The sequence below is a fragment of the Odontesthes bonariensis genome, chromosome 24 (genome assembly GCF_027942865.1).
Source record: "Odontesthes bonariensis isolate fOdoBon6 chromosome 24, fOdoBon6.hap1, whole genome shotgun sequence".
NCBI lineage: Eukaryota > Metazoa > Chordata > Actinopteri > Atheriniformes > Atherinopsidae > Odontesthes > Odontesthes bonariensis.
In genome coordinates, this window is record NC_134529.1 from 25,210,803 (window position 1) to 25,229,956 (window position 19,154).

General features: G+C 40.7%; 1 protein-coding gene across 1 annotated transcript in view; it reads left to right on the forward strand.

The window, feature by feature from the left end:
* LOC142375689 (uncharacterized) overlaps nt 1-19,154 on the forward strand; it is a 34,281-nt gene that overhangs the window by 3,320 nt on the left and 11,807 nt on the right. Inside the window, exons 4-18 of the mRNA XM_075459830.1 lie at nt 11,755-11,907; nt 13,777-13,941; nt 14,099-14,254; nt 14,512-14,655; nt 14,834-14,998; nt 15,156-15,311; nt 15,569-15,712; nt 15,892-16,056; nt 16,214-16,369; nt 16,627-16,770; nt 16,952-17,116; nt 17,274-17,429; nt 17,552-17,695; nt 17,795-17,962; nt 18,546-18,590. Coding sequence (XP_075315945.1) covers nt 11,755-11,907; nt 13,777-13,941; nt 14,099-14,254; nt 14,512-14,655; nt 14,834-14,998; nt 15,156-15,311; nt 15,569-15,712; nt 15,892-16,056; nt 16,214-16,369; nt 16,627-16,770; nt 16,952-17,116; nt 17,274-17,429; nt 17,552-17,695; nt 17,795-17,962; nt 18,546-18,590 — 2,226 coding nt within the window. The remainder of the gene's footprint in view (nt 1-11,754; nt 11,908-13,776; nt 13,942-14,098; nt 14,255-14,511; nt 14,656-14,833; nt 14,999-15,155; nt 15,312-15,568; nt 15,713-15,891; nt 16,057-16,213; nt 16,370-16,626; nt 16,771-16,951; nt 17,117-17,273; nt 17,430-17,551; nt 17,696-17,794; nt 17,963-18,545; nt 18,591-19,154) is intronic.

A 19,154-nucleotide genomic window follows, 5' to 3' on the forward strand; every position in this document is an offset into this window, starting at 1 on the left:
TGTATTATTTTATTCTTTTTCTTTTAAGTGTATATTTGTAAACAGTATTAGGCCTCCTGTTTGCAAAGAGAATTGAACAGAACATTGGGCGTCATACAAGAACATTTTCATATTTTTACTTTTTTCGTAAGGTCTCGTACGAACACGCCGCGTCAGATTCAACAAACGCTCTTATTTTCGGAAAGAGTGTGTAAACAACCTGTGGAAATGATGAATGCCACCCATGCGTATTTAAGTGCACGTGCACGAAGATAGTAAATTTGCATACTCCACGCCCAAAATAATACCATATAAGGCTGAGCTTCCTATCTCCTGTGCCAGGAAGTGTTGAGTCATGAGAATGACATCGCGGCACAAAAAGAATTTTACGGGCTCTAAGATTGAAGTTCTGGTTTTAGAGATCCAAAAAGGAAAATCTGTCATTTTTAGCAGTGTCAGCAGTGGAATTACGGGACCTGTTAAAGTGAAGAAAAGGGAAGTTATTAGGAGTGCTGTTCTGTGTTACCTGTAGTTCGTAATGTCACCGAAATAAAGAAGAAATGGTTTGATATGAAAATGGCCATTTTGGACGTGAAAACGAGTAGTCTACCACAGCCAACAACGGAGGAGCGAGGAACATTCAAAGGAAAATATCGATTTGATCAGTAAGGCAGCGCTCGAAATTAACGGTGTCCCGACGTCCCGGGGACCATAAAAAATTACACAGGGACACAACATTATCATATCTGGGACAATCGTGGGACAATGAGAAAAAAACTTTAAAAAAAAAAAAAGTTATTATTATTAGTTACTTATTATAAGCCTCCTCTGTCCATTTTAATTGTTTAAAAAGCTAACAGCGAAAAATACATTGATGTTCATGCATGTCGGTCCATCAGTACAGAGCAGCGCATTCTAGAATGTTCTAGAATCTTTGGCCCAAGTCTGCCCTCACTTGCTAGAGTTAGAACTAACGCTAGTACTAGGTCTACTACGTGCAAGACACAGTTTACAGAATCAAATCATTCTCACACGCGTGACAAGAGCTGAAGACTGAAAATGTTAAGGTGGTTAAAACGGGCCGTGACGAGCTGTCAAAACGGCAAAACCGGAAGTGCGTTACTCACTGCGGCTAGCTTTAGTAGCGCCGAATTCTGAAAGCTGAAATTGAATAACCTCTCAGAACGCCGCTCTGAAGCTGCTTTTAAAGACTTCCCACCTATCTGTTTGTTCTGTTAAGTACTGTGTTAAGGCACGTATTGTATGGCATATGTGGTGTAAAGTTGGCTAAGCATTTGAGTGAAGTTCTTTTGATGGGAAAACTCAGTAGTACTGAGTCTGCACTACTGTGTGGTTGTCGCTTGGGTTTGTCGTTGTCACAATTCATGCAACACAACTCTTTATCAGCAGTGCATTTCTGATATCTGCTTTACAGTAGCTCTTTTCCGTTAACGGGACAAGAGCAGGCAAAACGGCAAAACCGTTTTGCCTGCGGCTAGCTTTAGTAGCATCAAATATTGAAGGTACAAGTAGATGAAATGAACATGAAAGGGGTGTTGTTTTCAACTATAGTGTAGTGCAGATGCTGTGAGATGAAACATTTTCTAAATGAGCTGTTTGGCTCCTTTAAATAAACAGGTGTCTATTCAGTGCGGTCGCCAAAGTTAAAAAAACTGGAAATGGAATAAGTCTTATTTTGAAGAAGATATTGTATATGACAGGACATGTCATTTGCGTTTTGTAACTTTTATTGTAACATTGCAGTTACAAATATAGGCCTAATACAATATTCAGATGATTCTTAACCACTCCGCTCAATTTCAGACAAGAGAAAAATGGGGACACTATTGCTTGCATTCGGGACAATACAACACAGAATTCGGGACCACTGGGGTACACAAAGAAAAAAAGTTAATTTCGAGCCCTGCAGTAAGGTTTACATCATGCCGGCATATTGTTGCGCGCCTGTGTGTACCAACAGTCAGCAGATGAGGAAAGATTTGTCTTTTTACCGGATCCCCACTGACCTTGAGCGACGCAGAAGATGAGTCGCGGCGATCAATAGGAAAGACTGGCAACCTTCAGTATACCAGCGGTTGTGTAGTGACCACTTTGTTGGAGGTAAGTGTCGAATAAAGATATATAACAAATACATATACATGCAAAATAAAGATAAAGCCTGAGAGGGATTTTCCACGGCACACTAGTGTTCCCCCGTGCCATTTCAGGGTTGCCTTTCTACTAGATAAAACATAACACAGCGCCTTTAGTAAAGCACTACGACTTGGTCATTGCAATTCTCGTAATAGCAAGATTATAACACCGTGTCAACGGGTTTACATGTCGTTTATCCTGGTGAACAACGTTAAATGAAAAATGTAAACAAACCTTAGCTGTAAAAAGATGGCGCCCACCGGCTCCAGGGACGATCCACTGGTAAAAGGCAGGTCACATAGCCCGACACAAAATATTTGTAGGCATCCAAACTCTTGTATGCCTTTAGATCCTTTCCCGTGTATGGCGATGGGTTTTTTACAACATAAATATAAAGGTCGTGGGGGCCGAAGTCGGGTAAAGACGAGGCTGTGGCATTTTGTCGGACGTCTGTAAACAGCCCTAGTGGAAGCAAGTACACGTCGTTTTCTAAACCTCCAATTTTCAGCTTCTCCAAATACCTCTCCCTCTGCTGGCCCACTAAATGCCCGACCTCGCTGGATAGTGGAGTTTTTTTCTGCATCTTGTTCTTTCTTCTTTTATTCAATTTTCAGTCTGTCTGTATCGTTACTGTTACTATCGCTACTCGCAAATCGTTGTCTTCTATACGTCCAAAATGGCGGTTGCTTTACGAAAGTCACGTGACTGGGAAGGGTCAATAGAGCAGTTTGCCCCCGCTGTATCGAGACACACCCACCTGGTCTTCAGCTCATTAGTGCACTCCACAACGGCACGGGTGCTTTGATGCATATATGAGTGCAGTCTATTGCTACGATTATGTTTGGCAGTCCAGCCATGAGAGTCCCTCTTAATTTGTACTTGTTCAACAGTGGTGTACTTGAATTTAATGTGCCATGGGTGATAAACTGATGAGAGTTTTGATGACCAAGGGGAGCACATGACTCACAGAGGACTGGGACACACCTGATCTGTCTCCAATCTCCCTCTGAAAGGTTCCCATGGCCAAAAATCCAACGGTGGTGAGGACCTGGACATCTAGTTACATTTCCCATTGACCTTGTTATATACAGAGTCAAATTAACCTTCAACTAGTGCATAATTTAAGTCAAACAGAATAATGTCAGCATCATTATGGGGTATGATGTTTATATTTATTTATGATTGCTTAAAATGAATTAAATATACAATCCATTAGTCAAGCAAACTTGATTCGAATAACAGCAGACTATTTTACGAAACTCCTAAGACAGGTCTGGCTCACTCGTAAATTCTGTTCGTACCTGAAAGAACTGAAAATTCGAAAAAATTGACGGATGCGCAAATTCTCTTAAATCACTCGTATGCATGACTGAAGAACAAATCTGTTCATAGAAATGGTTGTTGCATGAGGCTCATTGTCTCCTAACCCTGCAATATCAGTGAGCTGCACAGAGTGTGAGCGACTTTCTGTGACGGTAACACAGCCCGAAAAGAGGATTGAAATGCTGCAAGACATTCGTGCGAACGAGGAATTTATTGACTCTATTATAGCTACTTATTATAGCTACTGTGCAGGCTGTGGAGCCTTCATGTCCCAAAGGACTAACTCAAATCTTTGTGCGCGGGATCAAAGCTGATGTGGAGCCTCACACAGCAGACTTTGCGGCCACACTTCCCTGGATGTGTCCAAATGACACTGGAATGTCTGGTGAAGCTCCCAAACCAGACGGTCCGACTGACATCTTCTACTGGAACAGTGTTGGTACCAAACCAAAGTCATCAACCCCAGCCAGGACTTTGGATCCGTTTCACAAAGCAGGTGCAACAAACTCTGAGTCTTTTCCTGAACTCTGAGTTGATCTACTCTGAGATAGAAAACTCTGAGAAATGCTGATTTGAGTGAGTTTAATCAACTCTGAGTAGTTTCACCTTGAGTTTTGCGTGTGCGCCATAACGTTAAAAAGCCAGCATCAATGGAGCCCCGATTCGACAAGTCACCATGGCAATGGGGAAGAGGAGGGGCTACGTTTTTCACCAACTTTGAATTGGAAATCTTAATGCGCTCATACGGCGAGTTTCAACTCGTTTTTAGAAATAAGTGCACCGTTGCAGCTACAAAAGCGTAAGTTTAAATATAGTCCTTTGCAATCACAATAATATTACAGGGGAAAACTGCTTGAATGGTAACCCATTCATTTATTCAATTTAGGTACAATCCCGCGGGGGAGAAGCACACTTGGCACCAGTTTAAGATGAAATATAAAAACATTGTTCAAACAGGTGAGACCTAGGCATGGAGGTACCTCATTTTGATCATGTTTTACACTGTAAAATAAATATTAAGTGGCTATTTCACTGTGCAGTTGTTTTATCCCCAACATAATGCTGTTTTCACACACATAAATGTCTTCTCATCTATATCATGTTCTGTTAAATAATTAAGCCTATTTAAACTAACACAGACTTCTACTCAGCCAACACAAAGAAGGCAGAAGGTAGTGGCCCAGCACCGCCACCTCTAACGGAAGGCCAGTGGCTGAGGGAATCCCTGGAGGGAGTCCACCCCCTAGACACAAGTATAATAGGCCTATATATATCTTTTTAAGCCTCCATCCATCCATCCATTATCTTCCGCTGCTCCGGGGATCGGGTCGCGGGGGCAGCAGCTTGAGCAAAGAGACTCAGACGTCCCTGTCCCCAGCTACTTCCTCCAGCTCTTCTGGGGGGACCCCGAGGCATTCCCAGGCCAGCCGAGAAACATAGTCTCTCCAACGTGTCCTGGGTTTTCCCCGGGGCCTCCTCCCAGTGGGACGGGCCCGGAACACCTCACCGGGGAGGCGTCCAGGAGGCATCCTAACCAGATGCCTGAGCCACCTCATCTGACTCCTCTCGATGCGGAGGAGCAGTGGTTCTACTCCGAGCCCCTCCCGGATGACTGAGCTCCTCACCCTATCTCTAAGGGAGAGCCCAGACACCCTGCGGAGGAAACTCATTTCGGCCGCTTGTATTCGCAATCTCGTTCTTTCGGTCACTACCCACAGCTTGTGACCATAGGTGAGGGTAGGAACATAGATTGACCGGTAAATTAGATTATTTTATGAATTATGATTATTATTAATTAATTGAATTCCAATTGGCTTGAATTGGACTTACTATCTAAGTGCCTTGAGATGACATTTGTTGTATTTGGCGCTATATAAATAAAAATGAATTGAATTGAATTAAATCGAGAGCTTCGCCTTCTGGCTCAGCTCCTTCTTCACCACGACGGGCCGGTGCAGAGCCCGCATCACTGCAGACGCCGCACCGATCCGTCTGTCAATCTCCTGCTCCGTTCGTCCCTCACTCGTGAACAAGACCCCGAGATACTTGAACTCCTCCACTTGGGGAAGGATCTCATTCTCTTCACACTCGGCTGCGAACCGCTCCAGTGAGAGCTGAAGGTCACGGCCCGACGACGCCAACAGAACCACATCGTCCGCAAAAAGCAGAGACCCGATTCTGAGGTCGCCAAACCGGACCCCCTCAACGCCCTGGCTGCGCCTAGAAATTCTGTCCATAAAAATTATGAACAGAATCGGTGACAAAGGGCAGCCCTGACGGACTCCAACCCTCACAGGAAACATGTCCGACTTACTGCCGGCAATGCGGACCAAACTCTGACACCAGTCATACAGAGACCGAACAGCCCATATCAAGGAGTCCGGCACTCCATACTCCCGGAGCACCCCCCACAAGAGTCCCCGAGGGACACGGTCGAACGCCTTCTCCAAGTCCACAAAACACATGTAGACCGGTTGGGCGAACTCCCATGCTTCCTCTAGGATCCTGCGGAGGGTATAGAGCTGGTCCACTGTTCCAAGGCCAGGACAAAAACCACACTGCATCTCCTGAATCCGAGATTCGACTATCCGGCGGATTCTCCTCTCCAGTACCCCCAAAAAGACCTTACCAGGGAGGCTGAGGAGTGTGATCCCCCTATAGTTGGAACACACCCTCCGGTCCCCCTTTTTAAAGAGGGGGACCACCACCCCGATCTGCCAGTCCACAGGCACTGCCCCCGATGTCCACGCGATGCTGCAGAGGCGTGTCAACCAAGACAGCCCCACAACATCCAGAGCCTTGAGGAACTCAGGACGGACCTCATCCACCCCCGGGGCCTTGCCACCGAGGAGTTTTTTGACCACCTCGGCAACCTCAGCCCCAGAAATGGGAGGCCCCACGTCCGAGCTCCCCAACTCTGCTTCCTCATCGGAAGACGTGTCGGTAGGATTGAGGAGGCCCTCGAAGTATTCCCCCCACCGACTCACGACGTCCCTAGTTGAAGTCAGCAGAGCCCCGCCCTCACCATACACGGTGTTGACGGTGCACCGCTTTCCCCACCTGAGCCGCCGGATGGTGGACCAGAATCTCCTCGAGGCCATCCGGAAGTCGTTCTCCATGCCCTCCTCCTCCCAAGCCATGGTTGAAGCTCTGCTGGAGGTGAGAGTTGAAACTCCTCCTTACAGGGGATTCCGCCAGCCATTCCCAACAGACCCTCACAATACGTTTGGGCCTGCCAGGTCTGACCGGCTTCCTCCCCCACCAGCGGAGCCAACTCACCACCAGGTGGTGATCAGTTGACAGCTCCGCCCCTCTCTTCACCCGAGTGTCCAGGACATACGGCCGCAAGTCCGACGATACAACCACAAAGTCGATCATCGAGCTGCGGCCTAGGGTGTCCTGGTGCCAAGTGCACATATGGACACCCTTATGCCTGAACATGGTGTTCATTATGGACAGTCCGTGACTAGCACAGAAGTCCAACAACAAAACACCACTCTGATTCAGATCGGGGGGGCCGTTCCTCCCAGCACGCCCCTCCAGGTCTCACTGTCATTGCCCACGTGAGCATTGAAGTCCCCCAGCAGGACGAGGGAGTCTCCCGGAGGAGCACTTTCTAGTGCCTCCTCCAGGGACTCCAAAAAGGGTGGGTACTCTGAACTGCTGTTCGGTGCATAAGCACAAACAACAGTCAGGACCCGTACCCCCACCCTAAGGCGGAGGGAGGCTACCCTCTCGTCTACCGGGGTGAACCCCAATGTACAGGCTCCCACGGGTGGTGAGCCCGTCAGAAGGGGGACCCGTGTAATTTCTTCGGGCTGTGCCCAACTGAGCACCACGGGCACAGACCCGGCCACCAGGTGCTTGCCGGCGGGCCCCACCCCTGGGCCTGGCTCCAGGGGGAGGCCCCGGTGACCCGCTTCCGGGCAAGGGAACACGGTGTCCATTTTTCTTCATCATCATAGGGGTTTTATGAGCTGTTCTTTGTCTGGTCCCTCATCTAGGATCTTTTTGCCATGGGTGACCCTACCAGGGGCTTAAAGCCCCAAACAACATAGCTCCCAGACTCATTGGGGCACGCAAGCCCCCCCACCACGGTAAGGTGACAGCTCATGGGAAGCCTATTCATACAAATATTTATTTGTATTTTATGTCTTTTTTTTCTTTTGTCCCAACAAAATTCTGATGGTGCCTGCCGCTCAAGAAGATAATTGTCTGTAAATGCTAAAACATCTATGATAACCTGATAACCATCTCCCGACGAATATTTAATTCTCTGCGCAATAATGCTGCACCTTCATCCACGGGATCGTTGTCAAAAGGACATGCCATGTTTGTGGAAAAAGTTGCCTCCTACTGTGCCTAATGGACTTCTAGAAGTAGAAGAATTTGTTCTGCTGACTAAATGAATGAGGAAATCAAATGGCGTGTGTTGCTGAAAGACGGCGGCGACAGAGAGAAACTCAAGGTTTCTTGAATAAAACCTGGTCCCGACCAGGTTAGGTTCATAGAGTCTGTTACTACGGTAACTGACCAAGAGGTTAAGTTACCTCTCTTTGTGAAACAGGCTAGTTACCCCTCTTTCTTGGGGTTGAATTACCTCCCTTTGTGAAAGGGAAAACTCAGAGTTTCCCTCATTTCAGGGTTAATAAACTCAGAGTTGTCACTAAACCTGCTTCGTGAAACGGACCTCTCGTCTTCCGTTGCAGAGGTAAACCCAGGACGAAACCTAAACCTCCAGCAAGCACTCCACCACCTGAAGTCCCATTGCATACGATCTGTTCACTCCAAATAGAATGTGTTATGATGAATGTAATGCAAAAAATTATAAAAATAAGACAAATGGCCCCAAAACTCAAGGGCAAATCAGAATATTAGGAGAAGCCCAAATCCCACAACCAAGGTGAGGACTACGGAAGCAATCGACACCCCCACACAAAAGGAATAGATACCATTCTGGTATAATACAGCCTTCTCTATAATACAGCATGTCAGATTGGCAAAGATGTAAAATATAACTTTTTCTGAAACATCAGACAGGCAACTGATAGATATCTTGCCGACCATTCTGTCTAAACATCCAGATGGCATGAGGATCATTGTTCACACAGGATCTTTTGATATTCCGAGAAGGAAGACTGGCTCTGAGATCCTGAAGAAAGACTTTTCTCTGCTGTTGGAGAGACTGTGTCACTTCAGGCCCCATTGAATGATAATTCATCAACAAAACAGCACTCAAACCCCTAAATTTGAGTTTTATGGATAAATGGGAAGAAAGGTGGAGGAGAAGCTGCCTTATTTAAAGATACATTCCAGTGCAAAGAGATCTCATTTGGTGATTTCACTTCTTTTGAATATCTTAGTTTTATTTTAAAGGGTGTTCCTTAAATTCTGTTCTTAATAATTTACAGATCTCCAGGATACTGTGCAAATTTGATAAATTAATTTTCTGATCTATTGCCTGTTATCTCGACTGATTTTCACCATTTTATCTTGACTGGGGATTTTAACATTCCATAGATAATATGACGGATGGTTATGCCAAATAATTTTCTTCTATGCTTAACATGTTTGGTTTGTGACAACATGTAAAAGAACCTACCCACTTTGAGGTCACATTCTGGACCTGGTCATTTCTAAAGGTGTTGATATTTCTTCGGTTGTGGTTATCTATTTGGCCTTGTCTTACCATTTTTGTGTTTTATTTGATTTATTGATCACTCAGAATGTTGAAACAACCAGCTTTTCAGTTAAGAAGAGGTACATTAATGAGAAAACAAGTGCTCAGTTTAGGGAGGCCATAGCTATGTTACCAACTATGAGCGCAGAGTCAGTTGACGGGCTACTGGATCATTTCAACTTGAACATTTTGAATGTAATGGAAGCTGTTGCACCGATAAGAATCAAGAGCACCTTGAGCAAACAGAAAACACCATGGAGAAACACCACTACGGTTAAAAACCTGAAAAGAGAATGCAGGAAAACTGAACCTAAGTGGAGGAAAACAAAACTTCAGATTCACTATGAGCTGTACAAACAAAGCCTGCGTAGTTATAATAATGAGCTGTGTAAGGCCAGACAGCTGCATTTATCTGAAATGATTAATAAGAATATCAACAATTCTCCAACTCTGTTTGCTATGATTGAAAAACTCACAAATCCTCCTAAACAGTCAAAAGCAGACCTCTCCACTGAGAAATGCAACCAATTTGCCAACTTTTTTAGCCAAAAAATCAAAACAATTGAATGTTCACGTCACACAGACAAACAAGAAAGCTAAAAACTAGAAATAACTCTGATGTTATTATACTCTGAGGAAACCGTTCGGCATCTGAAATCAGCAACTTGCACTCTGGGCATAATACCATCCGACTTTTTAAAAACTGATTTTACCTCAGTATAAAGTGATCTCCTACAAATAGTTAACCTATTGAGGCCGGGAAAGCATTGCCGCATTTCTACCTTTAAAGCCAGGGGCGCTGTTGCGTTATTCTACCTTTAAGGCCGGGAAAGCATACACGTCTTTTTTCATGTATAAGGTAGTTTTGCACCAATTATTGACCTCTGCACCAATTAAATGCATTATAATAGACACGTGAGAGTGTCGTCATGTTCCTCGTGTCATTGTTTTGAAGTTAAGTTACATCGAAAAAAAGAAAAAAAAAGTTAAGTTTCATCGAACAAAGCATGGAGGACTTTCAGTGGGAAGACATTTCAGACGGTAGCGATTGTGAGGAGTTTCTTGGCTTTGATGATGCTGAAGAACGTGCTGACCCAATTGATGGAGATTTATGGCTAGCACATATGTTTGAGGATGATTTTGAAGGGTTTGAAAGTGAGTGGAAGACTGACAATTACCACCGTAATCGACGGAGAGATTTCAACCGCACACCGGGGGTGAAAGTCGATTTACCTGCAGATGCCACACTGTTGCAGGCATTTAATCATATTTTTACTGAGGAGCTTTGGGTGCATCTCGTTTCCGAGACGAATAGATACAGTGAGCAGGTACATCAGACTCCAGCTTGAGCAAAGATGGCAAGGTGGTCACACGTAACTGTGCCGGAGATGAAAACGTTTATTGGAATGTGCATGGGCATGGGACTCCTTGTGCTGCCAGTACAAAGAGATTTCTGGCGATAAAATAAATAGATAAATAAATAATTTAAATATAAAATTAAATTAAATTTTATTTTATTTTATTACTGTTTTCTAATTGAAAATAGCTCTGTATCTGCACTTGACTTTTTATTTCATTTTATTACTGGGTTTTTTATTGAAAATAGTGCTGTTCCTGCACTTTACTTTTTACATTTTCTATTTTCGTGAAGGTGTATGTAAATAAACTCAATTTCCAAAGAAAGCCACAGGTGTAAGCTCTCAAATATTTTTTGAATTTTGTTTCTATCTGCTACAGAGGCTGAGAAATCAATCATTTAGTAGGCGTTGACACAATTGCTGAATTTCCAGAAAATTTCAGGTTTTAGGGGATCTTTCTGAAATCGCCCATAGGTTTTAAAGGCATTCTTTTCCAGGCGTCTTAGGCCTAAATGGGTTAACAGCTCACTGGCATTAGGCATTTTTCCCGAGTCACTAAAGACAGCTGCCATTAAGCATAAAGAAGAGAACTCTATACGCCTCTATGATGAACAACCACAGACCTGTCTCTAACCACTCTTTTATATCCAAGATTATTGAGAAAGTTGTATTTAACCAACTCAACTTTCTGAGTGAAAGTGGAAATCTTGATAACTTTCAATCAGGCTTCTGACTTCATCACAGCACTGAAAAAGCTCTGGTCAAAGTTTTAACGACATCAGGTTGAATACTTATTCTGGTTATGTTTCAGTCCCGGTTCTGTTGGATCTCAGCGCTGCGTGTGATACTGTAGATCATATAATCCTGTTGCATAGACTGGAAAAATGGATTAGACTTTCTGGAGCGGTCCTTAACTGGTTCAGGTCCTACTTGGCCAGAGTTATTTTGTTACAATTGGAAGCTATGAATTTGAGCGAGTGGCCATGACTTGTGGAGTCCCTCAGGGGTCAATTCTTGGACCTCTTCTATTTAACTTGTATATGCTCCCTTTGGGTCAGATTTTACAGAACTTTAACATCAATTATCCCAGTTATGCAGACGATACACAACTTTATTTTTATGAATTTCTATTGCTTCTTCCACTCCCCGCTATAATGCTTTGATTTTATGGAAAGCACTTTGAATTGTATGTATTTTTGTATATTTTGTATATACGTGCTATGGAGTGAACAAAAAAATTATGTTGGAATTATTTTACAGAGCTTGCAGCTCAAGCTAATTATGAGGTTGATTTGGAGCTGAATCTAACAGATGTCAGTACAGTGGACTACATAAGGAACCTCCTGGACACTGGCAGCTTTATCATGACCTTGGGCCCAACCGTGAATGTCACACACATTTATGTCACAACGGGTAAGAGTTAAGCGTCATTTGAAAAATAAACCTTGAGGTATAATTTGTGCAACAGTTGCACTTGAGTGTACAATATTATGTTATATGTTTGCCCACAGTACTTAATTCCATAAAATTGATTCATGATGATTCTCTGTTAATATTTAGTTGTTGATTTCTATTTTCTCTTATGAATATAATTTCAACACAGGAAGACTTAATAGTTATTCATAAGAATACCTATAACCTTTGTTACATTTCTATTTCTTCACCAATAAAAATAAAATCTTTTCAAGCTATAATATATTTTAAGTGTACTTAAAGGACAAGACCGTTTTTTTGACATTGGGCCCTTGATTTTACATTATAACATGATGTTCTACTCACCCCTGCTTGTTGTTGGTAATTTGGAGCTGTTCCGAAGATATTCGAGAGGCGTCTGGCTGCTCTCTTGAGATATTCGGCCATGAAACGGTTTCCTATGGGCAATGTTATACAGGCACAAACTATGCTGTTTATAATTTATTAATTACTGTACACTAGCACTGATAACGTGGAGGTGCGTCGCTTACTTAAAAAAATCCAGGTTACTGTAATTTTGAATTTTTGTCGTAAAGTGGGTGTTACTGACGTCATCATCGTGCTACTACCACAGACAGCCCACAGACCCACTTTACGACAAAAATTCAAAATTACAGTAATCCGGATTTTTTTAAGTAAGCGACGCACCTCCACGTTATCAGTGCTAGTGTAAAGTAATTAATAAATTATAAACAGCATAGTTTGTGCCTGTATAAGCTTGCCCATAGGAAACCGTTTCATTGCCGAATATCTCAAGAGAGCAGCCAGACGCCTCTCGAATATCTTCGGAACAGCTCCAAATTACCAACAACAAGCAGGGGTGAGTAGAACATCATGTTATAATGTGAAATCAAGGGCCCAATGTCAAAAAAACGGTCTTGTCCTTTAACAATTAATTCTGCTGGAATTGCTTTTTTTTTTTAAGTTTTTAGCTTAACATGCCCCGTATGTTTGCCAGATCAAAGTGTAGAATAATTCTTGAGGAACAAAACCACTGTACAAAGCAGTTTAATGGCATCCCTGTTAAACTGCTTCATATAGTATTTCTTCTGGAGTGCGGATTTTTTTGGATAGTACGCTTTCACTTCATTGTGTTGTGATGAAAAATAATAGATAACATCGCAAATAATTTCAACTTTATATAAAGACAACATCTTCAATGTTGAAATTAGAAAAGGTAGAGACAGGGCCACATTAAATATTGTGTTATGTCTTAACTGGAGCTATTTTTAATTTTATTCCCACTCAAGAAACCATACCATATCATACCAAAAACTTAAATAAAATGTAGAAAAATATGAGAAGTCTGAATACTTATACTGGCTTTTTGTTAAAGCAGAAAACATTAGTGAAAACAAAACATTGGGTTAAAAAATTTTTTACTGTATCGAATTTGTGCAGCCTAACCGCTTTTCTATTTATGCATAAATCTGTCAAAAAACACAAAGTAAAAAATCTTTATAATTTTTAACTTAATGTCAGAATTTGACCAGAATAGAAATTGTTCCCAAACGTGCTGGACAAGAAATCATTACAACAAGAAATATATTTACTTAATATCAGCATAGCCCCCAGGGTTTTTTCTCACAAAGAACATGCTCAAAGTCTTTGCACACATGCTTAAGTTAAAGTTTAACGAGAAGTCAAATATTAGAAACATGCTGCAATGAATAAACCAGCATGGACTCTATTAAGACCAAACAGTATGTAAATGAAAAACTCATTGTTGTGTTTTCTAAAAACATCCTCAGTTTCTCCCTATGTGTACAATAAATATGTCTTCATGTTCTTTTTATCATTATTTTATAGTCTGTTACCCAAATGGTACCAACTACCAGTGCAGATGTGAAGATCAATATTTTTGGTCACATACAAACTGTATTACATATGGAGCCTGTGATGAGATCATTGGCAACACTTGTGGGTGTATCAAGAATATTCCATCCAGTGGGCAGTACTGCCAGCTAAAGACAGGTGATAGTCTCCTATAATGCTTTTTGTATGTTTATTTAGGTCATATTCTTAGAGGTAGACTTTAAAATTTCTCATGCATTGTGCTATTTATATATACAAATTGTATTTCTTATAGTTAGAGTATGTGCTTTTAATGTTTCATTTCTTTGCTTTCCAGAACCTGAAGAGCTGTATGAATACATCATTGAGATTGAAGTCAGAGTCAGCAACATGGCACTGATTGAACAGTTGAAAGACACTGTTGGGAGCATGAGCTTTCCTGTCAGAGTCAGCTCAGTAATCAATATCACAGGAATTGACATAATATTCACTGGTAAGAATCTGTGATCTGCATCAAATAAAGGTTTTTTAGGTAGAGACCAGAGTTCACATGCACAAACTAACTGTATCCTTGGACTCATTTTAACTGCATTCATGAGAAAAGTGAACAAGGCAATTCATGCTTGATCTTTTGCAGTGTTAAAATAGAGGAAAAAATACCGCATTACTGTTTTCAGTATATGGAAATTGTCAAATGCCACTACGGGTCAAAATAAAAAAAATGTTACTAACTGTGTCCTCTTTTAACAGTTCCTCCAGCTGTTTATGAATACCAAATTGTCATTGAGCTCAACACAACTGACTCGACCCAACTGAGAAGCACTCTCAAAAATACCACTTTCCCTCTCCAAATCAGCTCTCATGTAAACATCTCACATGCTGATATTACAACAGGTAGCAACAAATATTTCATTACTCAGCTGGTAGGATTTGATATCGTGTGTTATATTTGAACATTGTTTTTCTCAGCGTAAATGTGCTGTTCTTTCTAAAGTGTAGAATTTCATCCACAGTTTCCCCCTATGTGTACAATAATTATGTTTTCTCGTTTTTTTTAATAATTATTTTTCAGTTTGTTATCCAAATGGTACCAACTATCAGTGCAGATGTGAGGATCAATATTTTTGGTCACATACAAACTGTATTACATATGGAGCCTGTGATGACATCATTGGCAAAACTTGTGGATGCATCAAGAATATTCCATCGAGTGGGCAGTACTGCCAGCTAAAGACAGGTAATGGTCTCCTATAATGCTCTCTTTATGTTTATTTAGGTCCTTTTCTTAGAGGTCGACTTTAAAATTTCTCATGCATTGTGATATTTATATATACAAATTTTATCTCTGATCATGATAGTATGTGCTTTTAATGTTTAATTTCTCTGCTTTCCAGAACCTGAAGAGCTGTATGAATACATAATTGAGATTGAAGTCAGAGTCAGCAACATGGCACTTATTGAACAGTTGAAAGACACTGTTGGGAGCATGAGTTTTCCTGTCAGAGTCAGCTCAGCAATCAACATCACAGGAATTGACATAATATTCACTGGTAAGAATCTGTGATCTGCATCAAGTAAAGGAAATTTAGGTAGAGACCAGAGTTCACATGCACAAACTAAATGTATCCTTGGACTCATTTTAACTGTATTCATGAGAAAAGTGAACAAGGCAATTCATGCTTGATCTTTTGCAGTGTTAAAATAGAGGAGAAAATACCGCATTACTGTTTTCAATATATGGAAATTGTCAAGTGCCACTATGGGTCAAACTAAAAAAAATGTTACTAACCGTGTCCTCTTTTAACAGTTCCTCCAGCTGTTTATGAATACCAAATTGTCATTGAGCTCAACACAACTGACTCGACCCAACTGAGAAGCACTCTCAAAAATACCACTTTCCCTCTCCAAATCAGCTCTCATGTAAACATCTCACATGCTGATATTACAACAGGTAGCAACAAATATTTCATTACTCAGCTGGTAGGATTTGATCCCGTGTGTTATATTTGAACATTGTTTTTCTCAGCGTAAATGTGCTGTTCTTTCTAAAGTGTAGAATTTCATCCACAGTTTCCCCCTATGTGTACAATAATTATGTTTTCTCGTTTTTTTTTTATAATTATTTTTCAGTTTGTTATCCAAATGGTACCAACTATCAGTGCAGATGTGAGGATCAATATTTTTGGTTACATACAAACTGTATTACATATGGAGCCTGTGATGACATCATTGGCAAAACTTGTGGATGCATCAAGAATATTCCATCGAGTGGGCAGTACTGCCAGCTAAAGACAGGTAATGGTCTCCTATAATGCTCTCTGTATGTTTATTTAGGTCCTTTTCTTAGAGGTCGACTTTAAAATTTCTCATGCATTGTGATATTTATATATACAAATTTTATCTCTGATCATGATAGTATGTGCTTTTAATGTTTAATTTCTCTGCTTTCCAGAACCTGAAGAGCTGTATGAATACATAATTGAGATTGAAGTCAGAGTCAGCAACATGGCACTTATTGAACAGTTGAAAGACACTGTTGGGAGCATGAGTTTTCCTGTCAGAGTCAGCTCAGCAATCAACATCACAGGAATTGACATAATATTCACTGGTAAGAATCTGTGATCTGCATCAAATAAAGGAAATTTAGGTAGAGACCAGAGTTCACATGCACAAACTAAATGTATCCTTGGACTCATTTTAACTGTATTCATGAGAAAAGTGAACAAGGCAATTCATGCTTGATCTTTTGCAGTGTTAAAATAGAGGAGAAAATACCGCATTACTGTTTTCAGTATATGGAAATTGTCAAGTGCCACTATGGGTCAAACTAAAAAAAATGTTACTAACCGTGTCCTCTTTTAACAGTTCCTCCAGCTGTTTATGAATACCAAATTGTCATTGAGCTCAACACAACTGACTCGACCCAACTGAGAAGCACTCTCAAAAATACCACTTTCCCTCTCCAAATCAGCTCTCATGTAAACATCGCACATGCTGATATTACTACAAGTAGGAACAAATATTTCATTACTCAGCTGATGGGATTTGTTCCCTTGTGTTATATTTGAACATTGTTTTTTTTCCCAGCGTAAATGTGCTGTTCTTTCTAAAGTGTAGAATTTCATCCACAGTTTTCCCCTATGAATACAATAATTATGTTTTCTCTTTCTTTTTTATGATTATTTTTCAGTTTGTTACCCAAATGGTACCAACTACCAGTGCAGATGTGAAGATCAATATTTTTGGTCACATACAAACTGTATTACATATGGAGCCTGTGATGACATCATTGGCAACACTTGTGGGTGCATTAAGAATATTCCATCGAGTGGGCAGTACTGCCAGCTAAAGACAGGTGATGGTTTCCTATAATGCTCTTTGTCTGTTTATTTAGGTCCTTTTCTTAGTGGTAGACTTTAAAATTTCTCGTACATTGTGATATTTATATATACAAATTGTATCTCTGATCATGATAGTATGTGCTTTTAATGTTTAATTTCTTTGCTTTCCAGAACCTGAAGAGCTGTATGAATACATCATTGAGATTGAAGTCAGAGTCAGCAACATGGCACTGCTTGAAGAGTTGAAAGACACTGTTGGGAGCATGAGTTTTCCTGTCAGAGCCAGCTCAGCAATCAACATCACAGGAATTAAGATAATATTCACTGGTAAGAATCTGTGATCTGCATCAAATAAATGATCTTTAGGTAGAGACCAGAGTTCACATGCACAAACTAACTGTGTCCCTGCTCTCATTTTACTGCATTTTAACGATACCCTCTTTTAACAGTTCCTTCAGCTGTTCATGAATACCAAATTGTCATTGAGCTCAACACAACTGACTCAACCCAACTGAGAAGCACTCTCAAAAATACCACTTTCCCTCTCCAGATCAGCTCTCATATAAACATATCAGATGCCGATATTACAACAGGTAGGATCAAACATTTCATCCCTGAGCTGGTATGATTTTTCCTTTATTTTATATTTGACCATTGTTTTTTTCTAAGCGCAAATGTGCTGTTCTTTTAAGTTTGCAGCCCTGATGGCTCTGGGTACAAATGTCGCTGTGAGAATGGCTACCTCTGGCCGTGTGACAAGTGTACCATCTATGGGAAATGTGATGGTTATGGAAACAATACATGTGGGTGCCTTACAGCCATTACCACAGATGGGCGTTACTGTCAGTTAGTGCAACAAAGTAGGTGTTATGGCTATATACAAATCATAGGTCTTCATGTTTCCAAGTCATTTACTTCCTCATACATTCTACATTCAAAGAGGTGTTCAGTTTTTCCAAATTTATTTTAATGTTTTATTTAGTATTTTTTTGTATCATTCCTCTTATTTCTCTGCATATCTTCCTGACTTTTTTGTGGCATCTTTAGATGTGTCCCATTAGTACTAACTCACTGGCACATTTGACTTAGAACCAAAAAAAGAGAGAAGCGTTTTAAAGAAGCCCTTGAATCATGGGAGTTCTGAGTGTTGGAGAAACACGAACAACTCTCTGAAGAGGAGTTAATAATTGGTGGATTCAGCCGTTTAATGATTGATTTACTTAATCATGGAAGCATTTAAAATTGTGTGAAACTTCATGACTTTTTTGCCTTTCAAACTTTGATATGGGGTTAAAGTAAAACTTTCACTTTGATATGGTAATGTCAGGATAAATATTGCTGAATGCTGTAAATCAGTTTTTCTCCCTAAAAAAATGTACATAACATGTTCATGTTTTAATTATTAGCTCACATTTTCTAATATTACTTCTTTCTACTTTACAGACCAAACAGCTTGTCCAGTTACAACCCCCTCTACATCACCAACATGTGAGACAGCACTTAATCAGTGAACAAAAAGAAACAACTATATAAATTATTTTTACACACCAGCATTATAATTCCACTATAATTCTTTGAACATCTCCCTGCAGCTCCTCCAGCTATTTCTGAATGTTCTTACTTGAACATATTACATTATATATACATTGTATATGAACAATTACATTATATTTCCAAAAAGACGACTGCAGAGACTGCAAATCTTTAAATAACCTCAAAAGTGGTTATTGGGGTTGATTTGGGCCTGATAAAATGTCCTCATCATGTGGTTTTAGCAAACTGAATCACACATTTTCATACAAATTTGGTTACTGTGTAAAGACCCAAACTTCATTAACCAGCTGTCCAATTTATTCTCCATGTCGATATATACAAATGGACAATCTTTGTCAGCAGATTTTTAAGTCTTTCTTGAATGTGTAAAAATTGTATCCACAGTAATCAAATGGTGTTGAGGATGTGGAATTAATACTGCAGAGGCACACACAAAACTTTGTTGCAAAGAAGAAATATTAGCCATGGATCTTTGACACCTTATAGTAAATAATTTTT